The sequence below is a fragment of the Heptranchias perlo genome, chromosome 10 (genome assembly GCF_035084215.1).
Source record: "Heptranchias perlo isolate sHepPer1 chromosome 10, sHepPer1.hap1, whole genome shotgun sequence".
NCBI lineage: Eukaryota > Metazoa > Chordata > Chondrichthyes > Hexanchiformes > Hexanchidae > Heptranchias > Heptranchias perlo.
Genome location: NC_090334.1, coordinates 11,121,126 through 11,139,219, shown reverse-complemented (window position 1 = coordinate 11,139,219; position 18,094 = coordinate 11,121,126). Strand labels below are relative to the sequence as shown.

Below are 18,094 nucleotides of genomic sequence, written 5' to 3'. Positions count from 1 at the left end.
TGTTAGTTACATCCTCAAAAAACTCCTGTAGATTTGTCAAGCACGATTTCCCTTTCATAAAACCATGTTGACTCTGCCTAATCATATTATGATTTTCTAAGTGCCCTGTAACCACGTCCTTAATAATGGATTCCAGCATTTTCCCGACGACTGATGTCAGGCTAACTGGCCTATAGTTCCCTGTTTTGTCTCTCTCTCTCTTGAATAGCGGGGTAACATTTGCTACCTTCCAATCCGCTGAGACCGTTCTAGAATCTAGGGAATTTTGGAAGATCACAACCAATGCATCTCTGCAGCCACCTTTTTTAGAACCCTAGGATGTAGGCCATCAGGTCCAGGGGATTTGTCGGCTTTCAGTCCCATTAATTTCTCCAGTACTTTTTCTTTACTAATATTCATTACTTTAAGTTCTTCACTCTCATTCGATCCTTGGTTCCCCACTATTTCTGGTATGTTTTTTGTGTCTTCTATTGTGAAGACAGATACAAAACATTTGTTAAACGTGTCTGCCATTTCCTTATTCCCCGTTATAATTTCTCCTGTCACAGAAACTATGCATTTAGTAAAATCAAATTCTGTCTGCAGTAAGTAAGAAAAACAAGACTATAGAGAACCAAGGACTGTTGTTCCTACTTCACATAAGAACTTAATTTTCAATATGTGACAGCTGGTTGACTCTAGTGCAGTACCGTTAGTGCTAATGAACTCCCTGCCAACATCTGAAGGGGAGTCTATAGGTTACATCTATCTAGTCATCAAACAAAGAACACAGCTAGAGCCACCGAGCCCTCTAACTGAGAGTCCAACATTCTACTGTAGAGCTACAGGGCCCTCTAAGTGAATGTCAAACTCCCTACTGTAGAGCTACAGGACCCTCTTAAGTGAGTATCCAACACTACTATAGAGCTATAGGACCCTCTAACTGAGAGTCCAACACTCTACTTTAGAGCTACAGGGCCCTCTAGGTGAATGTCCAACACATTTAACTGAATGTCCAACACCCTAATGTAGAGCTACAGGGCCCTCTGAGTGTCCAAACTCAACTGTAAAGCTACAGGGCCCTCTAACTGAGAGTCCAACACTCTACTGTAGAGCTACAGGGCCCTCTAAGTGAGTGTCAATACCCCACTGTAGAAGTACTGAGCCCTCTAAGTGAGCGTCCAACACCCTATTGTAGAAGTACTGAGCCCTTTGACTGGGTTGCCCAGTGCATGCTGCTAGAACTTCAGCACTCGTTGAATATGGGCCCACTATTAACCTGCAGGCGCTATCATGTCCTCTGAAAAGGAGCCAAGTGCCTCCAACTTGGACTTCCAGGCCCTTTGAATGGTAGCCCAATGTTCTACTAGATACTCTAAATTGTAGTCCAACAAGCTACCTTTAAAAGTAACAAGACCTCTGAATGGGAATCTAGCGCTCTTGCCATTGAACAATTTCATGCCCCAAACAGCAGTCCAATGCTCTGCTAGTGGATCATCCAAATTCTCTGTACAGGAGTCCAACACTGCTACTAAAGCTATTTTATCATCTGAACAGGAGATCAACTACCAGAGCTGGTGAACAGATCAATGAGTTTGCCAAAAATGATAGAAACTGACCTACGTTCCTCTTTATATTGTGAAAGCCCCAAGTTCCTACTTGGTAATGTACTCATGCTGTTGACATTTTTATGTTTACAGGAACTCGCCAGATCTTACCTCCAAGTTCCTCCAGGATGGTGAGTCAGGAGTCAGCCTATTCACATTTCCTGCCTCTAACTTAGAGCAACAAGGAGAGGAGGTCTTCAAAGTGAGGAGTGACAGTAGGAGGCAAGAACCACAGAGGCAAGAAGATGCAGTAAAATATAGAAATGATCATCAGAAACGTCCAGATGATGTAAGTACTGCATTACATTTTGGATTATCTTAGCATCTTTACTCATATGTACAGTTAGACAACAGTTTACATAAGCACACCAATTCTGCTATGATGTCAAGGCCTTAGAGAGGGTGCAGAGGAGATTTACTAGAATGGTACCAGGGATGAGGTACTTCAGTTATGTGGAGAGACTGGAGAAGCTGGGGTTATTCTCATTAGAGCAGAGAAGGTTAAGAGGAGATTTAATAGAAGTGTTCAAAATTATAGGGGGTTTTGATAGAGGAAATAAGGAGAAACTGTTTCCAGTGGCAGATGGGTTGGTAACCAGAGGACACAGATTTAACATAATTAGCAAAAGAACCAGAGGGGAGATGAGAATTTTTTTTTACTCAGCGAGTTGTTATGATCTGGAATGCACTGCCTGAAAGGGTGGTGGAAACAGATTCAATAGTAACTCTCAAAAGAGAATTGAATAAATACTTGAAGGGAAAAAAATTGCAGGGCTATGGGGAAAGAGCAGGGGAGCGAGACTAATTGGATAACTCTTTCAAAGAGAGGCACAGGCATGATGGGCCGAATGGCCGCCTTCTTTGCTGTATTTTTTTTATTCGTTCATGGGATGTGGGCGTCACTGGCAAGGCCAGCATTTATTGCCCATCCCTAATTGCCCTTGAGAAAGTGATGGTGAGCCGCCTTCTTGAACCGCTGCAGTCTGTGTGGTGAAGGTTCTCCCACAGTGCTGTTAGGAAGGGAGTTCCAGGATTTTGACCCAGCGATGATGAAGGAACGGCGATATATTTCCAAGTCGGGATGGTGTGTGACTTGGAGGGGAACGTGCAGATGGTGTTGTTCCCATGTGCCTGCTGCTCTTGTCCTTCTAGGTGGTAGAGGTCGCGAGTTTGGAAGGCGCTGTCGAAGAATCCTTGGCGAGTTGCTGCAGTGCATCCTGTGGATGGTACACACTGCAGCCACTGTGCGCCGGTGGTGAAGGGAGTGAATGTTTAGGGTGGTGGATGGGGTACCAATCAAGCGGGCTGTTTTGTCCTGGATGGTGTCAAGCTTCTTGAGTGTTGTTGGAGCTGCACTCATCCAGGCAAGTGGAGAGTATTTCATCACACTCCTGACTTGTGCCTTGTCGATGATGGAAAGGCTTTGGAGAGTCAGGAGGTGAGTCACTCGCCGCAGAATACCCAGCCTCTGACCTGCTCTTGTAGCCACAGTATTTATGTGGCTGGTCCAGTTAAGTTTCTGGTCAATGGTGACCCGCAGGATGTTGATGGTGGGGGATTCGGTGATGGTAATGCCGTTGAATGTCAAGGGGAGGTGTTTAGGCTCTCTCTTGTTGGAGATGATCATTGCCTGGCACTTGTCTTGTGCGAATGTTACTTGCCACTCATCAGCCCAAGCCTGGATGTTGTCCAGGTCTTGCTGCATGTGGGCATGGACTGCTTCATTATCTATGGGGTTGTGAATGGATCTGAACACTGTGCAATCATCAGCGAACATCCCCATTTCTGACCTTATGATGGCTGAAGATGGTTGGGCCAAGGACACTGCCCTGAGGAACTCCTTCAGCAATGATCTAGGGATGAGATGATTGACCTCCAACAACCACTACCATCTTCCTATGCTAGGTATGACTCCAGCCACTGGAGAGTTTTCCCCCTGATTCCTATTGACTTCAATTTTACAAGGGCTCCTTGGTGTCACACTCGGTCAAATGATGCCTTGATGTCAAGGACAGTCACTTTCACCTCACCTCTGGAATTCAGCTCTTTTGTCCATGTTTGGACCAAGGCTGTAATGAGGTCTGGAGCCAAGTGGTCCTGGCGGAACCCAAACTGAGTATTGGTGAGCAGGTTATTGGTGAGTAAGTGCCACTTGATAGCACTGTTGACGACACCTTCCATCACTTTGCTGATGATTTATTCTGGAACACCCACCATGTTTTTATGTTACTATGAAAAATATTGCATTTATAGACCAGTTTGTACAGGCAGTGATAACTACTGCCACACTCATACCCCTCCTAGCTGTGAGTTATAGACTGTCCATAATGTCACACAAGAGATAAGATTGGTGGTGACTCAATCCAGTGGAGATATTGGCTGTGAGTCACATCTATAGAGACATTGATGGTGAGATACTTCCGTGTAGATGTTGGAAATGAGTCCCCACCAGACAGATGTTGACAATGATATATCACCATGTCACTCATTTGGAGATATTAGCAGTGAGTAATTCCTATAATATGTTAACAATGAGTCACTCCTACGGAGACGTTGGCATCGAGTCACACCTAGGCAGGCGTTGGCATCGAGTCACTCTTACGGTGATCATAAGATAGGTTCAGAGAAAGAGGTTAAGAACACAGAGTCAAAAGTTGGTTTCTACATAAAACCAGAGCCAAGTAGTATCTCCATAGATTAAGAAGTTACTTAAGGATTTACCTTTTCTTATCTTGTTTTTCTGCAGCCCACATCAAAATGCTTTTCAGTGTTGAATTCTGCCCCAGTGAAAGCCCCACATAGAACGGAGTCCAATACTGTTCCAGACAAGCCAATATCCGTCAGAGTGATGTACACCCAGAGGAAACGGAACCCAGGTCTGGAAATGCGTAAAGTGTTAATCGGCTCAGCAAAGGGACAGTCATCCTCAGCACTTCCAAGCCCGGCCGTGTCACCAAGTCCATCCATCAGAAAATGCCAATCTGTCCATGACCTGATTCATGAAGGTAAGGAGAAAGGAGACAGCCAGATGTATTTACACCAAAGAAAAGTTGATTAAAGTAAAAGAAAGAATTTGCATTTATTTAGCGCCTTTCATAACCTCAGGACATCCCAAAGTGCTTTGATATGTTCTTGATTTGAGCACTCCCAAAGTAAAAATTACTGCCTAAAAACCTCTCCTGTATAAATGTGTCTCTGATGTTAGCTGCCTGAAGAAGAATAATGTTGCAAACAATATGTGAAAGGGACAAAGAATATTTACATTTTCTGGTCTCAATACAGTAGCTGATGAGAAAGGATCTAACAGTACAGGTCTAGTAGCATAAAAATGAAGACCCAGTTCTCTGTTGTTATGGTGTGACCATGGTTTGGTGTTGGCTGATTCTTGAACCTGGCTGATAACTTGAGCTCTAAAGTGGGCGGCTGTCGGGGGTGTTTTGCAGAAGTAGACCATCTTGTTTTGGCACCTCCTAGCCAATGAGACTACAGCTCATTAACCTGGAAGTGTAGAAGAGGGAAACCTGAGGAGCTGAGGGATGTTGATGGAGGAAAAGAACAAAAGGCAGACAATAGATTTCAATGTAAAGAAACTGCAAAAAATATATATTCAGGAGCCCACAGTATGGAGACACCTGCACTAATAGAGAAACCTGAATAAAGAGGATCTCCTACCGATGAGTGTCTCTCGTTATCGAGGGTCGCATACTGATGAGCGTCTCTCGTTATCGTGGGTCCCATACCGATGAGCGTCTCTCGGTATCGAGGGTCGCATACCGATGAACTTCTCTCGGTATCGAGGGTCCCATACCGATGAGGGTCTCTCGGTATCGAGGGTCCCATACCGATGAGCGTCTCTCGGTATCGAGGGACCCATACCGATGAGCGTCTCTCGGTATCGAGGGTCCCATACCGATGAGCGTCTCTCGGTATCGAGGGTCCCATACCGATGAGCGTCTCTCGGTATCGAGGGTCCCATACCGATGAGCGTCTCTCGGTATCGAGGGTCCCATACCGATGAGCGTCTCTCGGTATCGAGGGTCCCATACCGATGAGCGTCTCTCGGTATCGAGGGTCCCATACCGATGAGCGTCTCTCGGTATCGAGGGTCCCATACCGATGAACGTCTCTCGGTATCGAGGGTCGCATACTGATGAGGGTCTCTTGGTATCAAGGGTCCCATACCGATGAGCATCTCTCGGTAACGAGGGGCCCATACTGATGAATGTCTCTTAGTATCGAGGGTCCCATACTGATGAACATCTCTTGGTATCGAGGGTCCATTACTGATGAGCATCTCTCGGTAGCGAGGCTCCCATACCGATGAGAATCTCTCAGTATCGAGGGTCCCATACTGATGAACGTCTCTTGGTATTGAGAATCCCATACTGATGAACATCTCTTGGTATCGAGGGTCGCATACTGATGAACGTCTCTTGGTATCGAGAATCCCATACTGATGAGCATCTCTTGGTATCGAGAATCCCATACTGATGAGCATCTCTTGGTATCGAGAATCCCATACTGATGAGCATCTCTTGGTATCGAGAATCCCATACTGATGAACGTCTCTTGGTATCGAGAATCCCATACTGATGAGCATCTCTTGGTATCGAGAATCCCATACTGAAGAGCATCTCTTGGTATCGAGAATCCCATACTGATGAACGTCTCTTGGTATTGAGAATCCCATACTGATGAACGTCTCTTGGTATCGAGAATCCCATACTGATGAACGTCTCTTGGTATCGAGAATCCCATACTGATGAGCATCTCTTGGTATCGAGAATCCCATACTGATGAGCATCTCTTGGTATCGAGAATCCCATACTGATGAGCATCTCTTGGTATCGAGAATCCCATACTGATCAGCATCTCTTAGTATTCAGGCTTCTATCCTCATGGAGAAAACTAAATGATGGGGCCCCGAATTGATAAGGATCCCTCAGTATTGAGGCTCCTCTACTCCTGTGCTGAGAGTTTTCTGAGTAATAAGGAGACAGCGGTTTCTCCATGGCATGGCGTGAGCTATGACGAGAACCTTGCACTGATGAGAATAATCCAGTAATGAGTGGTTTAGTGTTGATTCCTTTGTAATCCTGGTTAGTTATTCCTGTTTTTGTATTAGTCATTTTCATTGTGTTTCTCCTACTTAGTTTACCCAACAGATCCAACATCTACTGCAATCACATCTGCAAAGCTGCACTCTCACTCATTGACTGCAACTGAGAAAGATCCCAGGACCAACCAACGTCGGACTTTTCACTCAACTCCCAGTAAAGCAGATGTCCCATCATCATCACTGGCAAAGGACTGCACTCCGGGCAAGAGCACAAAACAGAAATCCTACATGAACCCAACTACCAGCTCCATGGCCAAAATGTCACGCAGCGTTTCAATGGGAGACAACCTGAACTTCACTGAGAATGACGAGGATTTGTCAACAGCAGAAAACAGTGTTGGTGGGCAATCTTTGGAAATGTCACCTAGGACTTCACCTTTGGTTACCGTGGACATTGTAAACGAAATCTCTCACAAACAGGAGATGATTAAACAGAACTGGAGAGAAACCACAAGCTCCAAGCCATTGTTACAACAGCCTGGAGGTCCAGCAATGTCTCCTACTAATAGCTCTCAGGCTAAATTAACCCTTGGCACTCGGGCTAACTTATTCCTCGATCTACCTAAACCACTGCCTGACAGACCTTCTTTGACTTCTTTCTCGCCACCAGTCAAGTTGAAGTCTTCCTGTGGAACAGAGACCTTCAAGCTGCCTGTTTTAGCAGGAGGAGGAACAAAATGGAGGTCTTCCCTGGGCGATGGGCATGCCACTTATAGGGACAGCCAAGAGAAAAAGACTGGCAGTCCTTCCACACCTGGACAGGAGACAGCTACTCCATTGGAACTCCAATCCTCGATCCAGTGTCACCATGAGTCGCAAGTAGAGACATCTCTTAAATCCCCTTGTCAGCAAGTGTCTTCTGCTTGGCCAGCTGCTAACTCTGAGTCCAGATGTACCAGGCTTAGTAAAGGTGCCTCAGACTCTTTACCCAACATTCCAGCAGCAAGTGGCCAAATGGCAAATATATCAACACCAGCAACACTTCCTCCTGTGCCCGAGAAGACTTTTGCAAAGGAACCAGGTAAAAACAGAGCTCTCGCTGCTCCCCTTTCTTTTCCAATCTTCCTCGCTTCAGCCTTGCTTTAGTTTTCATTTCCAGCCTCGTGCCTTAATTGGTTGATGCACTTGGCCATTGCAGACCATGCTTCTGAATTCTGCCCGTTGAAGTGGAGTGCAGCGCTCGTACTGGGGCATACTTCTGCTCCACTCCTTTACTCCGTTTTCTTGTAAATGAGGGCTTTCTCTGTTCAAATTGTGCAAATTTAAGGTGTTTTTCTCCCCTTCTCCTTTTGCTGGTCTTTCCTATTCCACACAGCTTCGCTGTGTCGTCGGACCCAGGCAGGTTTACAAGGGCCTATGGAGTTCAATGTGGGGAGGTGTGAGGTCACCCAATTTTGATCCAAGAATGACAAATCGGAATATTTTCTTAATGGTGAGAAACTAGGAACTTCAGAGGAGCAAAGGGATTTGGGAGTGAAGTTCACAAATCGTTAAAAGCTAGTAGACAGACACAAAAAGCAATCGAAAAGACTAATGGAATGTTGGCCTTTCATCTCAAGATGGTTGGAATGCAGAAGTGAGGAAGTGATGCTTCAGTTGTACAGAGCCTTGGTCAGACCCCATCTGTGTTCAGTTTTGGACACCACACCTCAAAGATATATTGGCCTTGGAGGAGGTACGGAGCAGATTCAATAGGGCTTAAAGGGTTGAATTATGAGGACAGGTTGCATCAACTTGGTTTGTGTTCCTTTAAGTATGGAAGATTGAGGGGTGATCTGATTGAGGTGTTTAAAATGTTAAAAGGATTTGATAGTGTAGATAGAGAAACTATTTCCTCTGCTAGAGGAATCAAGAATAAAGGGACGTAATCTTAAAATTAGAATTAGGCTTTTCAGGAGTGAAATCAGGAAGTACTTCTTCACACAAAGGGTCGTAAAAATCTGGAACTCTCTTCTCCCAAAAGGCTGTAGATGCTGGGGTTCAATTGGAGCTTTCAAGACTGAGAGTAATCGATTTTTGTTGGGTTGTGGTATCAAGGGATATGGAACAAAGACGGGTAAAAGGAGTTGAGGTGCAGATCAGCCATGATCTAATTGAATGGCAAAACAGGCTTGAGGGGCTGAATGGCCTACTCCTGCTCCTATGTTCCTAGAGCTTGCAACTACATTGTGACTTAACAAAATTTATGATGGTAAATGCTCACAGAAGAGAATGACCAAATGTCATGAAAACAGGAAATAAGGTTTGTGACAGGAAGCGGTAAGTGTGAGGTATTGCACATTGGAACAAAATATGTCCGATGAACATACTCAATAAAAATAACTAAGTGAGATTGAAACCGATCTGGGGGTGTTGGTAGATTCAGCACTTATCATGCCAGGCCACTGCGGAGCAGCAATTATCAGTGGAAACAGAGTGCCGAGCTAACTCGCCAGATCAGTAGAGCCCAGCTGTAGTTTTATAAATCAGGAGGTTAAGCTGAAACTGTACACTGCTTTGGTCAGGGTTTAGCTCGAGTGTTGTGTCCAGTTTTGGTCACCAAGACACAGGAGGTGATCCCCATGATCAAGGACTGATTTATAAGGGGAGATTAGAGAAATGTGGCATGTGGGGTGGTTGAGTGAAGATCCCATTCCCCACCACTTCAGTGCATTGGTTGTCCTTGTCACTAGTTAAGAACATAAGAAATAGGAGCAGGAATAGGCCACATGGCCCCTCGAGCCTGCTCCGCCAATCAGTAAGATCATGGCTGATCTTCGACCTCAACTCCATTTCTCCGCTCGATCCCCATATCCCTTGATTCCCCTAGAGTCCAAAAATCTATCGATCTCAGCCTTGAATATACTCAATGACTGAGCATCTACAGCCCTCTGGGGTAGAGAATTCCAAAGATTCACAACCCTCTGAGTGAAGAAATTCCTCCTCGTCTCAGTCTTGAATGGCCGACCCCATATCCTGCGATTATGCCCCCTAGTTCTAGACTCTCTAGCCAGGGGAAACAATCTCTCAGCCTTTACCCTGTCAAACCCCCTCATAATCTTATATGTTTCAAAGTTGATTTTTAGTGTTAGGGTCTGTGTGAGGTATTTTAGATGCTTACACTCAGATGATTCTCTGCTGATTGGTGGGGGGGCTTTTCTTGGGATGGGGGTGGAGGACAGAGTTTTTGAAACAACCCCATATACTGGACAGAGAGGGGACTAACAACATTGGTCTTAGCTGCTGGACTGTGAAATGGACACACTAGGATGAAGAGCTGAATGGGAGCTTGAGTTGTCCACATAAATTGGCTGTAACAGTAATTGCCTTTCTATTCTCCTTTCTTGGCAGGTCCTGTCAATGTTCAGAGCTGTAAACGCCTGGCCAGTGAGTTGCAGAGCTGCTTAGAGAGAGCCCTGAGCCTATATCGAATGGTGAGTGTTGCCGTGATTACCAGATGTGTCCAAAGTAGATCCAGGTACAGTGGCACAATAAGGTTCTGCTGCGAAAAGATGGTTGGAATGCTGTCCACTCTTCAGGAGAATGGTACAGGCCAGGGGTGTGCTCACATCTAAGGAGATGGGATAGGCTAGAAGTGGTACTCACTCCTTAGGATTGGTACAGTCCAGGAATGGTGCTTACACCTCAGAGGATGGTACAGTCCAGGAATGGTGCTTACACCTCAGAGGATGGTACAGTCCAGGAATGGTGCTTACTCCTCAGAGGATGGTACAGTCCAGGAATGGTGCTTACTCCTCAGAGGATGGTACAGTCCAGGAATGGTGCTCACTCCTCAGAGGATGGTACAGTCCAGGAATGGTGCTCACTCCTCAGAGGATGGTACAGTCCAGGAATGGTGCTCACTCCTCAGAGGATGGTACAGCCCAGGAATGGTGCTCACTCCTCAGAGGATGGTACAGTCCAAGAGTTGTGCTCATTCCTGAGAGGATGGTACAGCCCAGGAATGGTGCTCACCTGCTCAGAGGATGGTACAGTCCAAGAGTTGTGCTCATTCCTCAGAGATGGTACAGCCTGGGAGTCGTGCTCATCTCCGAGGAGGTGGTACAGTCCAGGAATGGTGCTCACTCCTCAGAGGATGGTACAGTCCAGGAATGGTGCTCACTCCTCGGAGGATGGTACAGTCCAGGAATGGTGCTCACTCCTCAGAGGATGGTACAGTCCAAGAGTTGTGCTCATTCCTCAGAGGAAAATCCGCATCAGAGCAATGGGAGTCTTTCAGAAGGGAGATTGAGACCATACAATGGCAACATGTTCCCGTAAAGGTCAAGGGTGGTTCCAAGAACTCCAGGGAACCTTGGATGTCAGGGGATATACGAGAATGGATTAGGAAAAAAAGGAGGGCTTTTGGCAGATACTTCTAGACAGTTTCCTAGAAGTAAAGGGAATTAGGGGTTATGGGGAGCGGGCAGGAAATTGGACATGAAGCTGAGTTCGGATCGGTCAATGCCCTGTGGGTGGCGGAGAGGGCCCAGGGGCTATGTGGCCGGGTCCTGCTCCGACTTCTTGTGTTCTTTAGATTTGTGGTTGGGATCAGATCAGCCATGATCTTATTGAATGGCGGAGCAGGCTCGAGGGGCCGATTGGCCTACTCCTGCTCCAATTTCTTATGTTCTTATGTTCTTAAAAGGCTAAAGACGGAGGAAGCCCTAGAGGAGTACAAAAAGTGCAGGGGGATACTTAAAAAAGAAATTAGGAGATCAAGGAGGGGCCATGAAATAACACTGGCGAGCAAAATAAAGGAAAATCCTAAGATGTTTTATAAGTATATTAAGGGTAAGAGGATGACTAAGGAAAAAATAGGGCCCATTAGGGACAAAAATGGCAATCTGTGTGTGGAGCCGGCAGATGTAGGAGGGGTTCTAAATGAATTTTTTGCATCTGTTTTCACTATGGAGAAGGACGATGTAGACATAGAAATACGGCAGGGGGACTGTGATATACTCGAACATATTAACGTCGAGCGGGAGGAGGTATTGGCGGTTTTAGCAGGCCTAAAAATGGATAAATCCCCAGGCCCGGACGAAATGTATCCCAGGCTACTGTGTGAGGCAAAGGAGGAGATTGCGGGGGCTCTGACACATATATTCAGAACCTCTCTGGCCACAGGGGATGTGCCAGAGGACTGGAGAACCGCTAATGTAGTACCATTATTCAAGAAGGGGAGTAGGGAAAAACCGGGGAACTACAGGCCAGTGAGCCTAACATCAGTGGTAGGAAAATTATTGGAAAAAATTCTGAAGGACAAAATTAGTCTCCACTTGGAGAAGCAAGGATTAATCAGGGATAGTCAACATGGCTTTGTCAAAGGAAGATCATGTCTGACTAATTTGATTGAATTTTTTGAGGGGGTGACTAGGCGTGTGGATGAGGGTAACGCAGTGGATGTGGTATACATGGATTTCAGTAAGGCCTTCGATAAAGTCCCCCACAGGAGACTGGTCAAGAAGGTACGAGCCCATGGAATCCAGGGTGCCTTGGCACTTTGGATACAAAACTGGCTTAGTGGCAGAAGGCAGAGGGTGATGGTCGAAGGTTGTTTTTGTGACTGGAAGCCTGTGGCCAGTGGGGTACCACAGGGATCTGTGCTGGGTCCCTTGCTGTTTGTGGTCTACATTAACGACTTGGATATGAATGTAAAAGGTATGATCAGTAAGTTCGCTGATGATACAAAGATTGGTAGGGTGGTAAATAGCGAGGAGGATAGCCTCAGTCTGCAGGACGATATAGATGGGTTGGTCAGATGGGCGGAACAGTGGCAAATGGAATTTAACCCGGAAAAGTGCGAGGTGATGCACTTTGGAGGGACTAACAAGGCAAGGGAATACACAATGAATGGGAGGACCCTAGGCAAGACAGAGGGTCAGAGGGATCTTGGTGTGCAAGTTCACAGATCCCTGAAGGCGGCGGAACAGGTAGATAAGGTGGTAAAGAAGGCATATGGGATACTTGCCTTTATTAGCCGAGGCATAGAATATAAGAGCAAGGAGGTTATGATGGAGCTGTATAAAACACTGGTTAGGCCACAGCTGGAGTACTGTGTGCAGTTCTGGTCGCCACACTACAGGAAGGATGTGATCGCTTTGGAGAGGGTGCAGAGGAGATTCACCAGGATGTTACCAGGGCTGGAGCGCTTCAGCTATGAAGAGAGACTGGGAAGATTGGGTTTGTTTTCCTTGGAGCAGAGGAGGCTGAGGGGGGACATGATTGAGGTGTACAAAATTATGAGGGGCACAGATAGGATGGATACTAAGGAGCTTTTTCCCTTCGTTGAGGGTACTATAACAAGGGGACATAGATTCAAGGTAAAAGGCGGGAGGTTTAGAGGGGATTTGAGAAAGAACTTTTTCACCCAGAGGGTGGTTGGAGTCTGGAACTCACTGCCTGAAAGGGTTGTGGAGGCAGGAACCCTCACAACATTCAAGAAGCATTTGGATGAGCACTTGAAATGCCATAGCATACAAGGCTACGGACCAAATGCTGGAATATGGGATTAGAGTAGACAGGGCTGATGGCCGGCGCGGACACGATGGGCCGAAGGGCCTCTATCCGTGCTGTATAACTCTATGACTCTGAGTCCAGAAATGGTGCTCACTCCTCAGAGGATGGTACAGTCCAGGAATAGTGCTCACTCCTCAGAGGATGGTACAGTCCAGGAATGGTGCTCACTCCTCAGAGGATGGTACAGTCCAGGAATGGTGCTCACTTCTCAGAGGATGGTACAGTCCAGGAATGGTGCTCACTCCTCAGAGGATGGTACAGTCCAGGAATGGTGCTCACTCCTCGGAGGATGGTACAGTCCAGGAATGGTGCTCACTTCTCAGAGGATGGTACAGCCCGGGAGTCGTGCTGACCCCTCAGAGGATGGTACAGTCCGGGAGTCGTGCTGACCCCTCAGAGGATGGTACAGCCCGGGAGTCGTGCTCACTCCTCAGAGGATGGTACAGCCCGGGAGTCGTGCTCACTCCTCAGAGGATGGTACAGCCCGGGAGTCGTGCTGACCCCTCAGAGGTGGTCGGTCCCTTGTAACGGATATTTCCTCCTCCTCCCCTCTGTTTACAGGTGGCCGACAGCAAAGACCCCTCGGACGAGAGCTGCCAGATAACCGCCGTTCTCTCAGAAGCATTTTCCTCTGTGAGGAAAGAACTGGACTGTCTCCAGCACCCCGGAGCAGGCACCGAACTATCTCCCCAAGGGCTGGGCCAGGCAACCTCCGCTCCTCCTTACCCGGGCGGCACTCCCCCACCGAGGAGGGGCGGCTTCAGAGATGACAAGACGCTGGCTCTGCTCGAGCAGTATTCAGAACTCTTACTACAAGCCGTGGAGCGAAGGATGGATCACAAACAGCCAGGAGCAAGGGACTGTCCAGGACTGTGAATTGTACGGCGCACAAGGCAACTGTAGGCTCACGAACCCCGACACAGAACCTTTTTTAAAAAAAAAACATTCTTCTTACTGGAGAGGAAAAATAGAACGACATTCTCTGTTGTGTTGATCTCAACTCACCACACGTTTAAAAGCACCTGGGCTCGGTTAAATTCCAGTGCGCTCGTCCACCACAGGACACCTTTTACCGCCTTCCCTTCCTACTTTCACTTAACGTTTTATTTGTCTTCATCCCGTCCCTGCGGGCAGAGTTGATGTCAAGATGGTGCCATCTTACTGCAGTGCCACCCTACGGTGTCTCACTTCTCCTGAAGCTGGAAATTAATTTGCAGCGTTCAGTAAAACAACCTTTCAGTTCGAGCCCGGAGAGCAGCAGAAAGTGGGGGGTGGTGGTGGTGGTGGTGGGTTTGAGTGCTGGAGCAGAGCCTGCCAGGTGGGAGCGGTGATGATCGGCGAGGGGAGCTCAGACAGAAAACATTTCGTGGAAACATTTTTTGTTTTGGTTTCGACCCAGCAAGAATGAGCTGCAAGAGCATGTGCGGGAAGACTGAAGCGGTGTGACTCTCATGGAGAGACATGTGGTGGCTCCCCAAGCCTTGATAAAAGATCTCCAGGGTCAGCCACTGTAGTTGCATCTCGTTCCATGTTAGTATTTCTCCTTCTGGCTTTCTGCTGCTTCTCTTTCTCTCTCGCTTTGTTTTCAGTCTTCTTGCTGTCTCTTATTCTGTGTCTTGTTCTCTCTCTCTCTCCTGCTCTCTTTATTTTCTCTCACTGCCTCTTTCACTCTCTGACTGCCTGTCTCTCTAACTAGATATTGCTCATGCTCTTCGAGTCAGGCACCCAGTCAGTCTGGTACAGTGTACATAGCAGGCAGTCTTGTTGGTGAAATGAAAACCCTGAAATGGATCAATACGGATCCTGGAATTGTTGGAGTCAAGTCTTCAGTGACAAAGAGACCTTAATGAACACATTTGCTGACTGAAACCAGCCTCACTCTGCTAACATTCCCTTTGGGGAAGGGAGCCTACAAACCAGTGTGTACTGTAGATATTGCTCACAATGTATGGTATAATGTGCATTCCCTGTTGATTGGACCATACTTCCTTGTCTACATGCCTCCACTCCCCTATATAAAATTTGGGAATAATGTCTTACTTACTGAGAAAAAAAATGTTTACTTTCAGGAAGTCTTATTCAGAGTTAAAATGAGATACAGATGTGTGATTGAAAAGGGTTTCCTCACCGGTAGCTGGTCCACTGGACCGTGTGCTGCGGAATCCCATTTTGCAGTTCGCTCCGTACAATTCTTCAGTTGCTCCCCCTGGGGCTTCGCCCCTCAGTCAGATTCCCCCAACCCACCCACCCACCCCCAGAGCTTTGCTCCTTGTTCAGATTCTGTTTCTGTGCTGGAGACCTAAGTGATGGGGAATACAATACAAGGCGAAGGATACAGATGGTGTTTGATGCTCCATTGGATAAAGCAGCAGAATGGGACACCGTAGTGCTGTGATGAACATATGTTTGTTTCGTGCAGTATAAGGTCACTGCATACTTGTACCGTTGTTTGAAGCGAGCTGTACTGTTTTTTCAGGTTGGGTTTACCTGTTGAGCCAGTGCCGGTCCCTAAAAGCAGAGTGATATTCGGAACAAAATTCATGCAACTGGTTTCAGTTATCAGTGAAACTATACCAGGAGAGATACCCTGAAGTCTGAGTAGGGCCTTACATACTCCATGGGAAACCCTGCAGTTTCTGGGCAGGAACCCCTAATCTCTGGGCAATAACTCACAAACTCTGGAAATGAACCCCAAACTTTGGGCAATAACTCTGGACAGGAAGCCCAGAGTATGGACAGAAACTCACAAACTCTGGGCAGGAACTCACAAGCCCTAGACACAAACCCCAGAGTATGGACAGAAACTCTCAAACTCTGGGTATAAACCCCAGACTATGGACAGAAACTCACAAACTCTGGATAGGAGCCCTAGACTATAAGACAGAAATTTACAAACTCTGGACAGGCACCCCAGAGTATAGACAGAAACTCACAAGCCCAGGACAGGAACTTGCAAACTCTGGACAGGAAACTCACACACTTGGGCAGAAGCACTAACTCTGGATATGAATCCCCCCAGACCCTTCGGGGATTCTCTCAAAACTTTGACGATTCGTCCGAACCTTAGGTAAGAACCCTGAAACTAAAGAAGAACTGCCCAAAGACAAAGAATCTCACACTCTTCGGTTTATTCCTGGAGATCTCTTTGGAGACGGAGAAACTCTTATTTCTTAGATCATTCCTGACTTTTCGGTATCTCCTCGCATCCTATGCTTACTTGGGAAGATGGTGTTTGCTGAACATCACAACAATTAAGCACAGAGCTTCATTTGTCAACAAAAAGTTATTCTTCATCAATGAAGAGTTTTCTCCAGTGTTGTGATCAGGACCGTGAGTCGTCTGTTCACCAGCGAGTTTGAGATCTCAATTGCAGGGTTTTTTCACTGAGTGAATGTGTGCCTGGTAGACTGAAGCTCTCTGGTGAGATTATTAGTTGTATTTCCCCTGTGCGTGGAACATGGCCAGAGTTTCAAAAGAGAAAGGAGACAAAAGTTCTTTTTTTTTGTAAAAACAGGATTTTTTAAACGACTTTTTCAAAACTTTGCAGTATACAGAGACTTTGTACAGAAAGCCATGAAGAATAGCAATTGCATGTTTCAAGTGTTAAAAATTGCCTTACCCTACTCCATTTGCTCGGTGCGTAAATGAGTCACTTCGTTTGGTGCTGAGCCATAGAGATCAGGAAGGTCTCGGGTTTGATTCTTGGTCTCTGATCCCAGCCGGACAGTGGTAGAAAGGGCGGAGACATACAATGGGCCTGAGTTTTTCCTAGCTGGGAAGGGGACAGATTGTTCTGACGGTTGAATGCTATCCAGAGATCCGTGCTGGAGAGTGCGAAGGCTTCAATGTCAGGATTGAGTTCAGCTGCAGTACACCCTCAGCCACAAGGGAAGTGCTCCCCAATGCTCACTGTTCAGGCTTACACGTGAAGAATGAATGCTAGGCAGTCAGCAGCTGTGGAACCATGCACCAGCACTACTGGTTTGTGAAACTCAATGAGATCCCATCCACAACAGTACTGAGTGTGGGTACTCCCCCTCCCCAAAATACCAGGAGTTTGATTCCTCCATCCCGAGATACCAGGAGTGTGGGTACACCCACCCCCCCCCCCACCCAGATACCAGGAGGGTGGGTCCCTTCTCCCCGAGGTACCGGGAGGGTGGGTCCCTTCTCTCCGAGGTACCGGGAGTGTGGGCACGCCCCTCCCCGAGGTACCGGGAGGGTGGGTCCCTTCTCCCCGAGGTACCGGGAGTGTGGGCACGCCCCTCCCCCCGCCCCACTACAGGGTGGGTCCCTTCTCCCCGAGGTGCTTGCAGTTTGAGTGCCTTTTCCCCTAAGCCTGGGACCTGTTCCAGATTAATTAGCCACTCACGGGGATTTATTTATAAATTTTTCTAAAAATGTCACTCAATCAGAAAAGCTCCAGGTGTGTCGACGTAACTGTGGAGTGGTCGGGATCATCCCGAATTTGTATTCGTATTTTAAATGTGAAGAACTAAAGAGACCTCTACTCTGAATGAGACAGAATATCACAGGACCTTGTAGCAAGTCCAGGGTGCAACTTGTGTATGCATGAAGGTTGTTTGCATGGTGCATCTCAATGATGCACATCAGTGGTGCATGCTGAAGGCCAATTTGGAGACTTTTTAAACTCTCTCTAATTTCTTCAAACCATTTCCATGAAGATTAATTTGTACCAATGTATTTTATAATGAAAGTACTGTCTTCATTTCTATAATGGGTCACCAAACTAATTTTTAAGCTGGTTGCTGTGAATATTTTTTCCTTGTGTGTTTCTTGCACTGTAAGTGACTGTTTTTACCCGTTTTTCCATAGTGTTTGTACAACCTGTTGGTCATGTCTTAAATATTTGCAATAAAATCCCAACATT

At 46.7% G+C, this 18,094-nt stretch overlaps 1 protein-coding gene across 4 annotated transcripts in view; it reads left to right on the top strand.

Annotated features, from left to right (window-relative positions):
- mapkbp1 (mitogen-activated protein kinase binding protein 1) overlaps positions 1 to 18,094 on the top strand; it is a 352,050-nt gene extending 333,956 nt beyond the window's left edge. For 2 of the 4 annotated variants that reach the window (XM_067991220.1, XM_067991219.1), the window contains exons 27-31: positions 1,680 to 1,875; positions 4,333 to 4,591; positions 6,740 to 7,726; positions 10,036 to 10,118; positions 13,765 to 18,094. In XM_067991220.1, the coding sequence (XP_067847321.1) occupies positions 1,680 to 1,875; positions 4,333 to 4,591; positions 6,740 to 7,726; positions 10,036 to 10,118; positions 13,765 to 14,079 (1,840 nt within the window). In that variant the 3' untranslated portion in view covers positions 14,080 to 18,094. The remainder of the gene's footprint in view (positions 1 to 1,679; positions 1,876 to 4,332; positions 4,592 to 6,739; positions 7,727 to 10,035; positions 10,119 to 13,764) is intronic. The other 2 variants (XR_010964161.1, XR_010964160.1) reach the window with 2 other exon arrangements.